The sequence below is a fragment of the Doryrhamphus excisus genome, linkage group LG16 (genome assembly GCF_037039965.1).
Source record: "Doryrhamphus excisus strain RoL-2023G ecotype Guam linkage group LG16, RoL_Dexc_Guam_v1.1, whole genome shotgun sequence".
Classification (NCBI taxonomy): domain Eukaryota; kingdom Metazoa; phylum Chordata; class Actinopteri; order Syngnathiformes; family Syngnathidae; genus Doryrhamphus; species Doryrhamphus excisus.
Window position 1 is genome coordinate 15,872,399 of NC_136372.1, and position 19,023 is coordinate 15,891,421.

General features: G+C 43.3%; 1 protein-coding gene across 2 annotated transcripts; it reads right to left on the reverse strand.

Moving 5' to 3' along the window:
* Nucleotides 1-647: 647 nt before the first annotated feature.
* On the reverse strand, nucleotides 648-18,568 carry smurf1 (SMAD specific E3 ubiquitin protein ligase 1). 2 transcript variants are annotated; one of them, XM_058049238.2, is made up of 18 exons: nucleotides 18,281-18,568; nucleotides 11,379-11,417; nucleotides 9,824-9,932; nucleotides 9,519-9,652; nucleotides 9,363-9,428; nucleotides 9,170-9,245; nucleotides 8,172-8,383; nucleotides 8,000-8,084; nucleotides 7,711-7,857; nucleotides 6,333-6,561; nucleotides 5,303-5,406; nucleotides 5,000-5,114; nucleotides 4,728-4,906; nucleotides 3,481-3,618; nucleotides 3,276-3,396; nucleotides 2,982-3,183; nucleotides 1,861-1,936; nucleotides 648-1,780 (listed from the first exon to the last, which is right to left on the reverse strand). In XM_058049238.2, the coding sequence occupies exons 1-18, from the start codon at nucleotides 18,333-18,335 to the stop codon at nucleotides 1,681-1,683; spliced, it is 2,187 nt and encodes a 728-aa protein (XP_057905221.2). In that variant the 5' UTR covers nucleotides 18,336-18,568; the 3' UTR covers nucleotides 648-1,680. The 2 variants fall into 2 exon arrangements, with proteins under 2 accessions (XP_057905221.2, XP_057905220.2); XM_058049237.2 differs by having other exon boundaries at nucleotides 1,861-1,945.
* Nucleotides 18,569-19,023: the final 455 nt, after the last annotated feature.

Here is a 19,023-nt window from a genome sequence, read left to right on the forward strand (position 1 = left end):
AAAAAGTGCATATAAATACTTTCTTTTTAAAGTGGGATATGATTTCTAAATATAACACATCAGACAGGTGGGATACGCCCCTTCCTGGTCACCAGCCAATCACAGGGCACATCTGGGAGGAAGCGGGACACATTTCCCAACCCCTAACTCGTGACTGTTAAGTTAGTTAGTCTCACATCCATCGCTGTTAATTTAAAAACGTGTAACAAATAAATGAATCAGGCAAAGACAAGGATTTTTATTTTCAATTTAATTTCTTTTAATATAATCTTATTTACACTGTATTTTTCATAAATGTTTTAGTACATAGTAAGTTTTCAATAGTCTTGCATCCATTACACAGTGAAACTCAGAACCTAAAAAAATGCAGATTGAAATGATACTGCTTAACAGTCTTCAATCTAAATAAAGCCCCGTTATTTTTCCACGTTTCTCATTCAAGAGTGTGTTTCGATTTCATTCACATCCGTGGAGTTCTAATAACGGTAAAGAGCGTTTGTTCATTCATGGCTGCTTTGAGGTTAATGCTTACTGGACACAAAGGGGAACCATTCAGGCTTTGGAGAAAGAAACAAAAAAAAAATAGATTGACATAGAAACACAAGAGGTTGCCAAAAGGGAGCATTAGTGAAGTTTAAATTGAAACATGAGCTTGAGATTTTATTATCCGCGTCACATAAAAAAAATTCCTTCACCTGGGCTCATGTAGAAAAATAATCGTGACCTCTGTGTAGCGGGGGGGAAATGTGACAAATCTGGGGCTTCTCAAGGTTGATCCCTTTCACCTCAATAAACATAACATGGCAGGCATTCAAGACACAAATAGTTCACATACGCTTACAAGAATATTTGCATCATTATGTACGTAAAAAAAAAAAAAAAAAATCAAGAAATGAATCAAAAACCACTTTGTGGATTACTTGAATTGGAAGTGAATTGACCTATTAACTGTGGGAGAGGGGGGTTGAACAGATTAGTGTGGGCTCTTTGCAGAGCATATAGCAGCTTGGTCAGTAATCACTTAGTAATAAATAATAATAATAAAACATGGATCAGAGTGGTCGCAGGTACAAAAAAAAAAAAACGGCAGAGACAAAAAGCAATCAAAAAGAGGAGCAGGCTCATTTGTTCGTTGTTTGTTTTTTTTTTTAAACAGCGTAACCATGCCACGCTTTCACCCGCTCTCACATGCGCACGTACATAGACACATTCGGAACGCCGACAGTGGTCAAAAGTGAACGCAGGAGTACACACAAGTCAATCAGTCAGCCCCACTTGCCTTGTTCTCCACCCAGACATCATTGCACCGTGTCTGTTTTGCGGGCCCGTACAGTAAAGATTGCCGACTAGTTCGCTGTGGCTTCGAGACATTCTGAGGAGTTGACATCATAGCTTGTTAAAACCAAACGATAAAAATGCTTCTTCAAAACATTTGAAAAAAATTTTAAAATACTTTTTTTTTTTTTTTCGCTCTTATTTGACTTCCTCGCTGTGCTTCCTCTTTGTAACTCCCAAGGGTCAGTCGGTGCGGCGACGGGCCGTCTATGTTGGGCCTTCCATACTCCACGTTCTGTGCATGAGAGTGTGTGTACGTCTCCAAAAAAAAGTCAAGAGTTGAATGCAAGTGCAAGCACAAGTGTGGACTGTGTGTTCTGTTGGGTTTTTTTTTGTTGGATCTTTTCACTCCACAGCAAAGCCGCACGTCTCCTCCACGGCCGTCAGCAGTTTCTCATAGAGTTTCTCGTAAGACTCGTAGGGGGGGATGTCTATTCTGTTAAAACTGGAGCGACAGGGAAGGAGCGGTTAGCGACACCGAGGTGGACCCCTTCTGCGAGCGCGGCGTTTGAGCGTGTACCTTACCATGTGTGCGCCTTGGGCAGGTTGTCGGTGTTGGCGTCTATCAAATGAATGGTGAAAAGTCTTGGTCCTGCAGAACCTGTAGAGCCTTACACACATACATTCTAGTTATCACTGCTCTACTCTGCTGCACGGAACAACGTTACAAGTTATCGTAATGAGCATAGTGGCATGTGTATTGTTTACGTAACTGACACATAAAGCGATAAAGCTTCAAAATCACATGATTTCCCGATTGGAATGTGTCACCGCTTGATATTATCCTAAGATGGACAATCTTTTCTTGGCTATATGACAAAATGAGGGCGGCATGGTGGGCGAGTGGTTCACGCACAGACCTCACAGCTAGGAGACCAGGGTTCGATTCCACCCTCGGCCATCTCTGTGTGGAGTTTGCATGTTCTCCCCGTGCATGCGTGGGTTTTCTCCGGGTACTCCGGTTTCCTCCCACATTCCAAAAACATGCTAGGTTAATTGGCGACTCCAAATTATCCACAGGTATGAATGTGAGTGTGAATGGTTGTTTGTCTATATGTGCCCTGTGATTGGCTGGCGACCAGTCCAGGGTGTACCCCGCCTCTCGCCCAAAGACAGCTGGGATAGGCTCCAGCACCCCCGCGACCCTTGTGAGGAAAAGCGGTAGAAAATGAATGAATGAATGAATGAAGTTATATTTCATTCATTATATTTATATATATATAAATATAATGTTATAATATTTATATATATTGTATTTCAGGACCCATAGCATAGATGAAACATGGCATTACATCACGATACCTTCAAAGTGCAGTAAGCCATGGTATGTCCGACGTTGATCGAGCAAAAAAACCTTTCATCCTATTCAGTGTGGAAGTGGTAGTTTTTTTGCCTTTTTACTTTGCATTTTTTACCCGCGTTTGAAAACGTTTCTCAATTTTAGAATAAACTGGAGGCTAGCTAGTCAGGTTGCTAGCATTCTATGCATCCGTGGCATTAGCAAAGTGGTGTAAACAAACAATAATAGAGTGTAAACGTGTCTAAAGGGGTGTTAGACCCTCGTGAGGAAAAGCGGTAGAAAATGAATGAATGAATGAGAAAATGATGGGTGTGTGTGTGGTCCATCGAACCAGTGCATGACCCACCCTGCAGTGCTTTGAAGCCCTGTAACGGCACCCGGGTGGAGCCTGTGACAAACTGCAGCAGGCGTCCTCTCCTCTCCTCGCTGAAGGCCTCCACCGCCTGCCAGAACCACCGCACCACATTGCTCTCGCTCGTGCAGTGCTTCAGGCGCGTGTTGGTCTTCCAGTCCACCAGGTCGATCTTTCCCAATCCGCCGATGATCAACTGGATTGCACGGAGCAGGGAGAGGCGCATATGTGAGGTCATTTTTCATATCTATGAAGGAGGACGACAACAAGGTTGGCAAAATAATGTACCTCCAGCTCCTTGTGGTCGAAAGGCTTGAGGAGATGCTGGGGTATCAGCTCACTGAATCCCTTCTGGAGAGCCAGAAACTGGGCTTCAATCCCGCGCATAAACCTCCAGTTCACATAAAGTCTATTAGGGGAATAAGAAACATTCATTTTACTACACACGGATCTTTCTACTGCACCTCAAGACGCGGGTCCCCACTTTCATTACCTCACGTATTCCTTCTTGTTCTCCTCGGTCACAGGGATGTTACGACCATTGGGTTTGAGTTCATGCTGGAGGAACTTCCCAAAGGCGTTGTGCTCGACGCAGAATGTGTGGTCCAGGACTGAGGTGATGTCGTTCTCTCTGCACACGAGGTAATGATGGCAATCAGCGTTACTGGGGTAACGATCGGTAATATCTTAATAAATTATGCTGTTTTGTGGTTGATTACGGCCTATTAGTAGTAAAGTAGGCATTCATTCATTCATTCAGTTTCTACCACTTTTCCTCACAAGGGTCGCGGGGGGTGCTGGAGCCTATCCCAGCCGTCCTAGGGCGTGAGGCGGGGCACACCCTGGACTGGTCGCCAGCCAATCACAGGGCACATATAGACAAACAACCATTTACACTCACATTCATACCTATGGACAATTTGGAGTCGCCAATTAACCTAGCATGTTTTTGGAATTTTGGAAAACCCACGCATGCACGGGGAGAACATGCAAACTCCACACAGAGAGATGGCCGAGGGTGGGATTGAACTCGGGTCTCCTAGTCTCCTCGAGGCCTGCATGTTAACGTTTACGACCTTCCAAATAGACTTTTTAACATTAGAGCCCTCTAGACCTGAAATAGCATCCCTATAGTCACCTTTGCGCTCATTCATTCATTAATTTTCTACCGCTTTTTACTCACGAGGGTCGCAGGGGTGCTGGAGCCTATCCCAACTGTCTTTGGGGCGAGAGGCGGGGTACACCCTGGACTGGTGTCCAGCCAATCACATATAGACAAACAACCATTCACACTCTCATTCATACCTATGGACAATTTGGAGTCGACAATTAACTTAGCATGTTTTTGGAATGTGGGAGGAAACCGGAGTACCCGGAGAAAACCCACGCATGCACGGGGAGAACGTGCAAACTCCACACAGAGATGGCCGAGGGTGGAATTGAACCCTGGTCTCCTAGCTGTGAGGCCTGTGCGCTAACCACTCGACTGCTGTGCCGCCCTAAAATGGGCATATTTAAGAAAATTGTATTTGTTTTTGCCTAAATGAAGCATTGTCAAGCATAAAAAAGGCTTTAATTAAACAGGTTTTCTATGCTCCAACAATGAATACTTCCTGGAAATTCACTTATCACAGTCGGATCTAGAACTGATTAACAGTGGTAAATGAGGGATTACTGTATTCCAGTTTGGAATAAGTCTGTAGCACACAATTAAATCAACGTTTCGCTGCTTCTACTCACAATATCCAGACGAGACTCTTGTGCAGCTCCGGGTCGGTGGTCTCCAGATCATTGAGATGAATGGGTTTGCCCAGCAGCTGTTTGTAGAAGGGCAGCGTGAAGCTCCCGTTGATGTAGTGACCGTGAAAAACTGCCAGCCCCATTACACGGCCCACAAAGTGGAAATATGATAGGTGATCCTGAAATATGGACCGACACATAGACGGCGCGTGAGTGTTAAATACTTTCACCTTAGTAGGGTGAACTACAAAGTGCTTTAAGTGAGTGCTTACAGGGTTAATGGAGGAGTCTGGGTTGATTTGTAGCGTGTAGATATTGTCTGTGGAGTACTGGAACAGGCCGTAATAGGGGTTGAGCATTTCGTGACACAGCAGGTACAGCCACTCCCTACCCAGAATAACCACAATGTTAAGAAAAACACACAAAAATTTGATTTGTAATGTAGCATTGCAGATGTTGAACTGATAAATATGCTCAGAAGAGCATAATAAGGATCTTCTGGGTCATTTCCAACTGTTGCACGAGGTGATAAATAGATATAAATTACATAAACAGCATGAAAAATAGGGAGTCACCTGGCTACACCGCCATAGTCCAGGCCCTCCTCTCCTCTGAACTTCACCATCAGGCGCTTCTTCAGGTCTTTTGGCCTCATCTTCATTATTTGCCGGTACGACTCCTAAAGCAAGGCACATGCATCGTTTTATTACTACAACATTTTACATCAGTGTTGTTTTGGGCGGCACGGCGGTAGAGTGGTTAGTGCGCAGGCCTCACAGATAGGAGACCAGGGTTCAACTCCACCCTCTGTGTGGAGTTTGCATGTTCTCCCCGTGCATGCGTAGGTTTTCTCCGGGTACTCCGGTTTCCTCCCACATTCCAAAAACATGCAAGGTTAATTGGCGACTCCAAATTGTCCATAGGTATGAAGGTGAGTGTGAATGGTTGTTTGTCTATATGTGCCCTGTGATTGGCTGGCGACCAGTCCAGGGTGTACCCCGCCTCCCGCCCAAAGACAGCTGGGATAGGCTCCAGCAACCCCCGCGTGACGAAAAAGCGGTAGAAAATGAATGAATGTTTCTGTTTTGGGGCTGCATGGCAGTCGAGTGGTTAGCGCACAGACCTCACAGCGAGAAGAACTCCGGTTTCCTCCCACATTCCAAAAACATGCTAGGTTAATTGGCGACTCCAAATTGTGAGTGTGAATGGTTGTTTGTCTATATGTGCCCTGTGATTGGCTGGCAACCAGTCCAGGGTGTACCCCGCCTCACGCCCCGAGACAGCTGGGATAGGCTCCAGCACCTCATGACCCTCGTGAAGATAAGCGGTAGAAAATGAATGAATGAATGTTTCAGTTTCTGTGAGTGACAAAAGTGTGTAATGATGCTTACGGGCTATAAGTTGCGCACAGAAGCGTTTATGATGCGCACAATATGTTTGTTAATACGCAAGAATAAGTGTGCAATGTATCATTAATCATCCTGGCAGTTATTAATGATAACAGAATGACACAAAACAAGCCACCTATCAGCAACGTCTGCATGCACAATAACCGGTGCCAATCACGCGGCGCATAATGAAAGAAACACAATGGCGCCCGCCCACCTCAAAGATCTCCTCACGAGACACCTCGATGCGGCAGTGTCCCGCTTGGGGCTGCTGCAGGGAGAGCTCGTGGCGGAGCAGCTTCAGTTTGTGGACCAGATCCCTCTCGTAGCGCGCCGCCACATCCCCGTCTCCACCGACGCTGCCGCCCATTCCTCCGCCTCCGCCATCTTCAACCCCTACATCCATCTGGGGTGGTTGGGAGGATTCCTTCACTTGGGATTGCTGGCTGTTAGGTGGGAAGATATGAAGGAGGACACAACATGGCCAGGTTAAAAAAAGGCATAAAAGCATACAAAGGTATAAAGGATTAACCTATTTTTCATATTTTTCATTGCACTTTTTTTCTGGCTGCCCCTTTATATGGAATGGAATGGATTGAGTAAGGAAGTCAAACAATGCACAACGATGAGCCAATTGAAGAAACAATACAACAGTTGATGTTTGCTAAATACAAGGATGAAGAGTCTTGAACCAGTCATGATGTGCTATATATATATCACTATATTGACACTTACTATGGTACCCATTATGTCATTGGATGCTCATATCGCCTCGTACTTTGGTACGGGACAAAAAATAAATAAAAAAAAAAAAAATTAATACAATTAAGTAATTAATTAAATAAAATGAAAATAAATTAAAAGTATATTAGGAAAGCAGGAAGTGAACAAAAAAATGAAAACTAATAAAATTAAGTAAAAAAAATGCATTATAAAAAAAACTGTATTATGGAAAGCAGGAAGTGAACAAATTTAACAGTTACTGATTGTAAAAGTACCAGATGGAGGGGTAGGATTTAATAAGCTTTGCTTCTTCCTACTCCTTTTGGACATGTGGAACTGTGAACTGATTATGGGATGCACTCAATTGTAATCTGATGCATGTTCAAATGAAATTAAACCATTACCATTATATGTAATTTAATTTCATTTTAAATGTTGATTTATACTGACTGTCATGAAACAAGGAGCAAACATGGCCGTCGACAGCTGTGAGGATATGGAATGAGATCGGGAGCTTGGTGAACTAGCTTCCAGGTAATTTGCTTGTTAACTGGGATCCCAGGCATGTATTCAAGCCTGTTATTGTTGAATAACTGGTCTGAATTTCTAAATACCTGCAACTTATTTTCAGGCATAGTGACACCAACTCCAAGGCCACATTTCCATAAAATGACATTTAGTAGATCATGTTCAGATCCAGTCTGCACCGGAGTAGTGAGATTAACAACAGATTAGTGTTAAAACTACTGATTTTTTTTTCCCCCAATGTGTTGAGGGTGTCTGTGAACCAGGTGCAGTCTGAGCCTAGTTTTGGGGGGAGGGGGGTGGGAAGGATTTGCGGAAGTATTATGAGCACATGTGCACGCTGGTACCTGATGATGGTGTGTAGACGCGGGTCTGTGAACTGTGTGGTTCTGTTGTTGTGGTCTACAAAGTATATCCGCCCCGACACTGTGCTTCGGACCTCCCAGCCCACTGGTAGCGGACCGAGCTCCTCGCAGCTTACGCTGGCCAGGTCCCTGCATCAGTAACAAGGAATCACACGTGCGTCCAAACATCATTTCAGCCTTCAACCTTTAGTTACACAGTGAACTACTATATTTTATTACATTTATGTAGGGTACATCTAATGTTATGGAGTTAGGCAGGTGAGAAATATACCGTGGTATCCGAGGGTCGTGCCAGGTGCTGACACCCGTCTGTGTGTGTAGAAAGTACACCTGGCCTTGAACCGTTGTTCGTTGCTCTGTTTAAATAGAAACAAAGAAGATAATATATGTGAGTGGGAAAAGTCACTAGGTTGCAGTTTTGACACGGGCCGTGTTTGACTGACCATATCCTTCGGGGAGGTCCGGGGGTTGGTGCCCGTGAGGTCTGTTCTGAGGGGTGTGGCCATGACCTCTGGAATCCTGCCCTCGGATTCGCTGGGTTTGAAGGCGACTCTCTTGACTGGGTGAATCGAGACGGCAGTTCCCGCCACCCGCGGCACCAGTGGGGTCGGAGTAAGGCAGCGGTTCTTCACTAAAACATCCTTCCAACACAGGCCTGCACACACACACACACACACACACACCAATATTAATTGTAACATCCCCCAAAAAACAGCAACGGGGGAATATATGAAAAAAAAAAAAACCTTGGTGATATCACATTTAATAAAAAAATGTAAAATCCAGTAATCCAGTAAAAATAAATAATAATACATTTTATTTGTATAGCGCTTTTCAAAATACTTGTAGACACTTTACAGAAGAATGGAGTTGAATAAAAGCAAGTAAACAGAGTAAAAGATACATTAAAATACAACATTTATTTGTTAATACACAGTTAAAACATGAGTAAAAGCGGGGGGGGGGGCACAGCAGTCAGGTATAAAAAGTCAAGACATTAAAAACAGATTTAAAGAGGTGGGTTTTTAGTTGTTTTTTGAAACTGGGAAAGTCAGGGCAAGTACGGAGTGAATGGGACAAAGAGTTCCAGAGGGTGGGGGCAGCGATGGAGAAGGCTCTGTCACCCTAGGTGACATAATAATAATTGCAAATTAAATTAATTTATTAAATTTTAATAAATTATTAAAAAATAAGAAAGTAATTTAATTTAAATGAATGAATAATTAAATTCATAAATTATTTTAAAAAGAAATGAATTTAATTTAAATTAATAAATTATAAAAGAAATAAGAAATTAAATTAATTTAAATTAATTAATAATTAAATTAATTAATTTTCTACATAAAATAGGTATTTCCAATACTCCAGAGTATCCTTGCAGAATACACTGATATACATTTTCCACCCTAAATGTCACTTTTTTTAATGGCGACATACTCACCCGTCATGTTCCAACAGACCTCTACAGTCCACCACTGGGCCTCCGCTGCCTATGCGGTCTCGTGTCTGCAGGCTCACTGGCAAATTACACGTATGATGTAAAGGTCAGGCCGGTATAATGAATGTTTTGGGGTGACTGTACACACGCAGTCAGAGAGACACACACACACAAGCGTGTTTGTGTGCAACCTTACCTACGATCTGCCCCCGCACTGCGTCACTGTCCGAGGGGTTCAGTTTACATAGATCTAGTCGCTGGTCTGGGAGACAAAAAAAAAAAAAATACACATATGTTCTTGTTTTCTTGACACAAATTTGTGTTTAATCAGAATTGTGAGAGAACGTCTTACATCCTGTGTCTTTTAGTCTGCTGATGGCATTTGAAAGAAGCCTAATGCACCCCAAGAAACCTGCCCCTTGTCGTTTATGGATCTTCTTGTGATTCCATATACTGATAGTAATTGAGTCTGCCTTGCCGATGTAGCTGGGAAAAAAACAAACAAACATGTCATCAAATTGCTTCATACGCCAAAAAAAGCAACATGCCAATATTAGCATTGTAGCGTCAGCACGATGACAGACTGACTAGTGACAAGAGGATCATGTGGTCCACAAAGCAGAACTAGTGGGAGTGAATGAGGTGAAGGAAACGTACAGGTCATAGTGCTGATTCCATTTGGGGTCCAGTGTGCTCTTGACTGTGTCTGTCGAGTGGCATTGACCTGATCCGTCCACCACAACCTTGGCAAAAGGGTCGGGCAGGCCTGCGTTGAGAAGTGAGAACATTCACCCAAACAAAGCAAAACGTAGTTGCAGAGAAGATGTGCTGTATTTCAAAGGATTTACCATAATGACCCAAATATAAGACAATGCTGATTATTTTGGGGAAATACACATTTTGGGTGTCTGTGTCTGTAGGGATAAGTTGCTGGTGTGCAACTCGATATAATTCATATCAGTATCAGTATCCTTTCTTGTGCCTTGCTACGCAGTATGTAGTAGGATTCAATGTTAATAAATGAAATATTTATACAGTTAGAGCATAGAAAAAATATTTATGACTTTCTGAACACTTTTATTTAGCCGTATAAACATGAAATAACACCCCTTTAGACACGTTTACACTCTATTATTCTTTGTTTACACCACGTTGCTAATGCCACGGCTGCATTGCACGCTAGCAACCTGACTAGCTAGGCTCCAGTTTATTCTAAAATTGAGTAAGGTTTTCAAACATGGGTAAAAAATACAAAGTAAAAAAGCAAAAAAAACTACCACTTCCACACTAAATAGGATGAGAACGTCTTTTTGCTCTATCAAAGTTGGACATACCATGGCTTACTGTAGTTTGATGGTATCGTGATGTAATGTCATGTTTCATCTATGCTATGTGTCATTGCTAGTGGGACATATAACTTCATTTTCTACCGCTTTTCCTCACAAGGGTCACGGGGTGCTGGAGCCTATCCCAGCTGTCTTCGGGCGAGAGGCGGGGTACACCCTGGACTGGTCGCCAGCCAATCACAGGGAACATATCGACAAACAACCATTCACACTCACATTCATACCTATGGACAATTTGGAGTCGCCAATTAACCTAGCATGCATGTTGTTGGAATAATTTTACTTTATTTTAGTTTTATTGTGTGCAAGATTCATTGCTGTACGTCATTCATTTTCTACCGCTTATCCTCATGAGGGTCATTGGTATGCTGGAGCCTATCCCAGCTGTCTTCAGGCGAGAGGTGGGGTACACCCTGGACTGGTCGCCAGCCAATCACAGGGAACATATAGACACATCATTCACACTCACATTCATACCTATGGACAATTTGGAGTCGTTACTTAACCTAGCATGTTTTTTGGAATGTGGGAGGAAAACGGGAATACCCGGATAAAACCCACGCATGCACGGGGAGAACATGCAAACTCCACACAGAGATGGCCGAGGGTGGAATTGAACCCTGGCCATGCCGGGACATATAACTTGTATTTCAATGTATTTTGACTTAATAAGGGGCCACAAAACTGCAATATAATGAGGGAGCAATATTTGAACCGTGATGTAACAAGGCACGACTGCAAAAAAGGCAAAATCAAGCATCTCAAAAGCCCCCCCCTTCATATATTCAGGTCAAAATGGTAATTAAACGTCTCATCTCGACACATGAACACAGCACAAATAGATGCAAAACAAAAGATCAACTCACGAAAGAAGTCTTTCTTTGCGAGGTTCTTGGCACATAATACTGTGGGGGGGAAAAGACAGAACATAATGAACATGGAGCACACAGACAGTTGATTTTATATTGTGTAGGCTGTTCATAAAAAGAATGAATGTTAAGACATAATAATGTAGGATAACTTATGCGGCATGAACAGAGCGAAGGCATGCACGGCCTCCCACAGTAAGAGTGGGAGAGCGCATTCATTTAACTCATATAGCAAGCAGTTCTTTTTTATATTAGACAGTTGTTAGTGGTGCTCTATTAACCGGACCATATCGTGGGGGGTATTAAAAAAAAAAAAAAATAGTGGTGATGATGTGGCACGCAGCAATCTCATCACATATTGATTGACAAGCTGGTACTAATTGATTTGTCACACTCGCAATGTTAACCCTGGCTCTGTGTTCCATATAAAAATGTGGAATGGTTTGGTTTTGGTCCAGACGGCCATTGAGGAAGTCAGTCAGTCAGTCAGTCTGCCACAGGTTTAGGATGTGGCGACTGTGGTGGCAGAGATATGTCTGCCGTGTCCTCATCCACTTCCTGTGAATAAGCCGTGGAGAATGGCGACGAGATATCCTTCCCTTTTCCTTTTGACTCACACATTCCACAGTGAGACATCACCGCTGGAGAAGCGCAGCTATGTGACGGATAGAATCACATTTCTTTATCTCTCCCGAATCCCGCTTGCATACTTCCTCTGTCGCTGCTCGACTACCTCCGCCACCCCCCCTCCCTTTTTTTTTTTTTTACTCTTCTGGCCAGAAACAGGAGAATGGCACTCTTGTGTCATTTGTCCAACTCTTTTTCGTGGCACTGAATGTGTCACAGGCTCTTTTCTCAGCATTTCAGGAAATTCCTCGTTCTGCCAAGGTCATGCCTGGTGAAGACACACACACACACACACACACACACACACACACGCACGCACACACAGCAGCGGCTCAGCTGGTTCTCCACTTCCCCACTGCTGCTTTTCCTTTTTGGCATTTAAGCCTACTCTTTTTTTTTTTTTTTTTTTTTTAAAGAGAACCTGAGAACCGGAGGGAGCCCGCAAAAGAAGAATTCTTTTCATCCGGTCTTGGGGGGGAATGAGCACAAACAGCACAGGATTGAAAAAAGTGTGCTACTGCTGTCTCGAGGAACTCCAAAGTCACTACATGCATGAGAAAAAAAAAAAAACTTCTCGGGAGAAGGAGTTAGTTAGCCATGAGTTCTACACTTAAAACCTTCAAAAGGTCTTTCGTGCAGGTACTTTTTTTTGGTACACAATGCCAGTAAACTCAGATTGAAGCACAAATTATAAAATACAAAAATATAACAAGTAAAGTTGCTGGAACTTACGATTATTTTCTTAGTCGATTAATCATGTAATCGGTTAGGCCCTATATACTGACTGAATCAATACAAACAGTCCATGGTTTGAACTGTAACACAAAAATATAATAATAATATCACAAAAAAGGCAAAAATGTCAATCGCTGTTCTCCAAAGGCAAAGCTGATGTGTGCAACTAGATTGCTTTGACTCAAGAGAAATAATAATAATATGTATTGTTAGTGCAACCTCAGTTAGCATATGCCCAGTTAACAGAGTGTGTTTTTTTTTTTGGTTTAGGCTCAAAATGTACACAGACATGTTGCCTCAGTTGACGTGCCATCTTGTCCTATCTTATTAACACCTCGCATGAGTCCAACTTGGTTAACATTAGCATGCTGTCAAAAAGGAAGCCGGAAGCAGAAGTCATCCCCCGCCAAGCTCCGTCATCAGCGATTGATCAACAACCCACAACAAAGGTCGGGACTGCCAGCAGTTTAATAAAGAAGGTGAGAAACAACACTCATTCATTCATTCATTTTCTACCGCTTTTCCTCACGAGGGTCGCGGGGGGTACTGGAGCCTATCCCAGCTGTCTTCGGGCGAGAGGCGGGGTACACCCTGGACTGGTGGCCAGCCAATCACAGGGCACAAACAACCATTCACACTCACATTCATACCTATGGACAATTTGGAGTCGCCAATTAACCTAGCATGCATGTTGTTGGAATAATTTTACTTTATTTTAGTTTTATTGTGTGCGAGATTCATTGTTGTACGTCCCACCCAAGTGCACATTCATTCATTCATTTTCTACCGCTTCTCCTCACGAGGGTCATGGGTATGCTGGAGCCTATCCCAGCTGTTTTCCGGGCGAGAGGTGGGGTACACACTGGACTGGTGGCCAGCCAATCACAGGGCACATATAGACAAACAAGCATTCACACTCACATTCATACCTATTGACAATTTGGAGTCGCAAATTAACCTAGCATGTTTTTGGAATGTGGGAGGAAACCGGAGTACCCGGAAAAAAACCCACGCACGCACGGGGAGAACATGCAAACTCCATACAGAGATGGCCGAGGGTGGAATTGAACCCTGGTCTCCTAGCTGTGAGGTCTGCGCGCTAACCACTCGACCGCCGTGCCGCCTCAATGGAGATAATATTCAGTATCCCTTTCTTCCATCATGTGTATAAACTTCATATTGTTTTCTGGACTCGGATCGGGTATATTTCCTTTTGAGTCGGACCTTCTGGAATGGATTAATGATGCTAACTGAGGTTCCACTGTAAAAGCAACAGCTGGCAGACACATGAGCAAACACATCTTATCAACTTGATATACTCCCCTAGCACCCAAACACGTGCTAACTAACAGATAGACAGACAGATTTATTGTCACTGGAACAAGAGCATTACAGCTAGAGGTGCACAGCCACACGCGTACGCAAACAATTCCATTTTATCAGCTGCCAAATAAGCACAATCTGCTTGTCCTCTTAAACTACATGTGTGTTTGTGCATATGCTAGCAAGCTCAGGCAGAGCCGTGAGAGGATTAAAAGGCGCTTATGTCGCCGACTAAACGTTGTCTCCGCTTTCCTCGTTCTCGAGTTACTTAAATTCTTTCACACTCCCGCGTTGCCGATGCATGATTTCGTTATCTTTACCGCTCAACTCTCCGCTTTTCCATCTCTTGTCTCGTGTGCGTCCCGTGTCTCGGAGCCCGGCGCCAGACCGATATAGCAAATCGGTGCTCAATCCAAATAGTTGGCATCGAAACCCGAGCGGCACGTGTTGCCTGAGCAAGCAAATCAACATCGGGGCCGACAATGTTTTGCACGGTAAGCCTACAAACCTCATTCTACGAGGAGACAAAACAAGCCTTTGTACTACTTCTGAGCTAGCTACACTTGGGTTTGATTGCCATCACATTGCAGTGCATGATACGATAGATCCACTTTTGAAGCAGCTGGAGAAAAATAAAGAAAAATTTATTTCCTGTGATGCAAAAGCAAGAAAACATAGTAAAGGTGCAGGGATGTCACCACGTCTCGTGAGATTAATAGGCTTCTTGTAAGTAATTGGCCAGCCAATCACAGGGCACATATAGACAAACAACCATTCACACTCACATTCATACCTATGGACAATTTGGAGTCATTAATTAACCTAGCATGTTTTTGGAATGTGGGAGGAAACCGGAGTACCCGGAAAAAACCCATGGTGAGAACATGCAAACTCCACACAGAGATGGCCGAAGGTGGAATTGAACCCCGGTCTCCTAGCTGTGAGGTCTGCGTGCTAACCACTCGTCCACCGTGCAGCCCACCATCATATTTATAAATCTGATATTAACATTTCACTTTTTGTATAATTTATAGAAATATCACGACCCTGGAGAACATCAGCTGTATTGATTAGCTGGGGATACCACCCTTCGATAAATGCACAACATCTTCCTGGACAACATTTCGCTTTTCGATTGTGTGACTAACTGAGGGGTTGGCTCGTCGGCTTCCTCCGCCATGCTGCAACTTCAAGCTTGTTTACGTCCAAGGACAATAGCATTCAAGGCCTTTTTTTTTGCGGACTTTTGTCTTCTATAACGTGAAGCAGCCGTAGTCAAACAAATCAGTTAAATGCAGTGGAGGGAAAAAAAATAATGGATTCATTGGGATTTGTTTATATACACAAGAAATCTCCTGCTGCTGCTCGCCCCTAAAAAAAGCTAAACAACATGGTCTGTTGCGACTATCATTAAAGTTAAAGGTGATTGAATGCCAAAGAATGATGCAGGGGTCATGGATTCTGTGTGCTGCTACAAGGAGACAAACTGGGGATAATATTCTACAAAGGTAGGACAGCCACTGGGACACTGCGTGTTTTGAAGGACAGCTCTGGTGCAGAGCAAAAAAATAAATGTCAAAACATGGTACTTAAAAAAAAAACTTGTCACCATAAAGCGACGGATATATAAATATTATATACAACTATCAGAAAACGTATGAATATTTTATCCGTCACAGCCGACTGATTCTCAAACATTAAAAAAATACATTGCGCCGCTTGCAAAACCACATTTTAAACATGTCTTTTACACGCCAGTCAGTCGAGTAGCAACAGGAAGCGAGCATCTTTTTTGCAGATGAACGGATAATTTGAAGAAAGAAGAGTCACTTCTCCTACCGCAATTGATTTGACACTCAAAAAAAAAAAAAACACCTTACAAAAACGGATAAGGCACGATTTGTACCAACACGAGGGACGCTACAAGGACAAGCACTACATACAATCATCCAAAACATGACATTCAAGGCCATTGAACATCAGCTCTCTGACAAGGGGCTGAGAAGGAGGAATTACTAATGAATGGATAATGTCAACCATCCTCCCTTGTTTGGGAAAATGCTAGGCATATTTCCATTTTCTACATGCTTGACCATAATACTGTATGTAGCACTGCTCTTGTATCAACAAACTGCAGCCACAAGAAGATACACAACACCACACTCCTGCTACTTGAATATGTCCATAATAAAGCAAGGGTGGCCAGGTCTTTGTGTGGGTCTCTGCCACAGGCACATGAGACTTGCTAATGTAGGCCAAAGCCCCCCCCCCCCACTGCCTGACAGACTCAACAAAAAAAAAAAACACATTGGCCGGCCAGACAGCATTATACTCCTATTGGCTCTTGGCACATTCCTCAACCAATTAGAATTCCTGCCATACCTGTGGGGTGGGGCAAAAACCAGGGGCCAATAACCTTTTGTTTGTATTCAAGAACAATTAACCAGTGTCTGATTTTCTCTGGTTTTTATCATTGGGGCTCATTTGGGTGCTAATGCAAAACACCGTAATAGATGACTAGCGACATTTTGCCAGGTTGTTAAACTGGATTTAATGTCACCAACACATTGTGTGCGTTTTCTCCTTGGTAATAACTCAGATTGCAATTACTGCCCTTGGTTGTTCTTCATTATTGTCGAAACTCTTAAGTTTCATTAACATGTCATCAACCCGGATCTCATTTTGGGCCGGAAATGTTGGAAGAATCCAGATGCAGTGGTCCATTCCGCCAATGGGTGCGTTGCTAGGGACACTACAAGATACCTTGCATAGTACAATAATATGACGGAGCAGGACCCAGTGGGGGTTCAGTATCTTGCCCAAGGATACTTCGACATGATCACAGCAGGACGGAGGATCGAACCCACAACCCTCAGGTTGGGGGACGACCACTCTACCAGCTGAGCCACGGCGCACAAACTTATCTGTACTTGTTCTTTCTTCGTGACCGTTTACAGCACCACTCTGAGGTTTGCCTTGTGTATTACATGGCTTTCAGCCAGTGATCCATTCCCGCCTGGATGCAACCATTTACTAATCCGACACAGTGTGGGCGCCAGTTTTTTTTTTCCATCTGCCAAAAAAAAATAAAAATCCCAGGAACGTTTCCATGTGGTGAGAGGCGCTCACCAGTCAATCCCAGGACACATACAGAGAAACAAACATTGACACTCACATTCACACCTAAGCTGCTTTATAGTCTCCCATTAAGCCTAACATGCACCGATGCATGCAGGAGAGAGATGTCCCATCTGGATCTCCAAACTGAGGTGGACGTTACCACATTTTGGGTTTCATTTACCCATGTGTATGCACTCATTAAACCTGCAAGGAAGCTTAATTCTTCCATGTGATTGCTCAGTTTAGCATCAGATGACCAAGACGCCTGCCCCTAGGCACAGAGAGACATTTCCATTTGAATAGAAGCCCCTGGGAGTCCAGTGGGGGTCACACTGGCTACAGTGAGAAGCTATTGTTCCAGCTGTGTATCAAGAGAGAGACTCCTTTATGTCCTGCACAAGCGCTCCGATTTAAACGTTCGAGCTGAGCACCCAAAACATATAACAATATGAATTCGGATAACGTTAGACTTTAAACTATGGGTGCTACCGTTGAGTAGGAGGATGCCGGTCAGTTATTTGGGTGGAAATAGCCAACATAGCCAATGTAGCCTATGACAGACGTTATAGCTTGAGTTAACTGTTATCGTTGACCGTTTAGTTAAGCAAATGCGGTGTTCTAACAGCGGTTGGGGAGACCCCCCGATGGGCGTAGCTAGCCAACATTAGCGGTCAACGTTAACTGGAGAGAGAGAGAGCTAACGCCGACTGACTAGCGTTAATAATTTATAGTGTATTAATGCTTTTCAAAGCGTCCGTTTTCCAATGACCCCCCACGGCTAAGAATAGGCTATTGTCTGGGCCGTGAGCTCCACAGGACGGCGAATTGTGTCTGCTTTAGTGGGCTGCTTTCTTGGCTGTGTTTCCCTCGGCAATTTGGCTAGCATTCCGGCTAACAAGCTAGCACTTGTGCTGCTGTGTCTACCGCACAAAAACCGGATGTTTGGGCTAATACCAACCATTCAAAGGCACTTTGTGATGTCCTGTTAGGCTCGCTTGACATAGATAATTCAAAGCAATGCACCGAAGCCCTCCCCCCACCCAAAAAATAAAAATTATGCAGCGTGCGGTTTCTTTCAGTCTCCATTTTTTTACCTGTCAGTCGGATTTTGATGCTGGACCCGTTCCTCCGAGTCCCAGGATTCGACATCACTCCGTGAAAAACGATCCCACAAACTTCCCCTTCGGCTCTCCCGAAAGAGACCTTTTCGCGACTCGGTAGGACGGCGAGTGCCTTCAGATTGCAAACACGCGGTTTGTTTTTCGGTTCTTCATGGATGCAAATGTATTATTTCATCGTAAAGTCCTGCGCTTCTTCGAGATCCCACAACACGGGAGAACATTTTCGGGCAGGCTCAAGCACGTAATGACGTCATAATCTTAACTGTACAGTCGTACGTGCTCGTGTCCGGCGAGCGTGGGCGTGCCCGTGGAAGCCCGAGCTTGCACAGTAAAAAAAAAAAGTAAGACGACAGTATTCCTCATTGTTTATTTAAAGTGCACATAAATATTCTATTTTTATATTTGTATTATTGTTAGTAATTTGTCACATTTAAAGATCAAACTAACATTTAATGTTTAAAACTAAAGCGAATAACAAGAATAAATATTAAAAACATTTTAAAATGACAGGTGCAAAATGTATTTCATGTGTTTTTTGTTTACTTACAGTGCACGTAAATATTCTATTTTTATATTTGTATTATTGTTAGTAATTTGTCGCATTTAAAGATCAAACTAACATTTAGTGTTTAAAATGAAAGCGAATAACAAAAATAAATATTAAAAACATTTTAAAATGACAGGTGCAAAATGTATTTCATAGCACAATATTACAA

Excerpts from the sequence above, each read along its gene's own strand:
- smurf1 (XM_058049237.2), bottom strand. The coding sequence starts at position 18,335 with ATGTCGAATCCTGGGACTCGGAGGAACGGGTCCAGCATCAAAATCCGA. Across the intron at positions 9,246-9,362 it reads AGTGCGGGGGCAGATCGTAG|TGAGCCTGCAGACACGAGAC; the intron begins GTAAGGTTGCAC and ends GTAATTTGCCAG. Across the intron at positions 3,184-3,275 it reads TCGACCACAAGGAGCTGGAG|TTGATCATCGGCGGATTGGG; the intron begins GTACATTATTTT and ends CGTGCAATCCAG.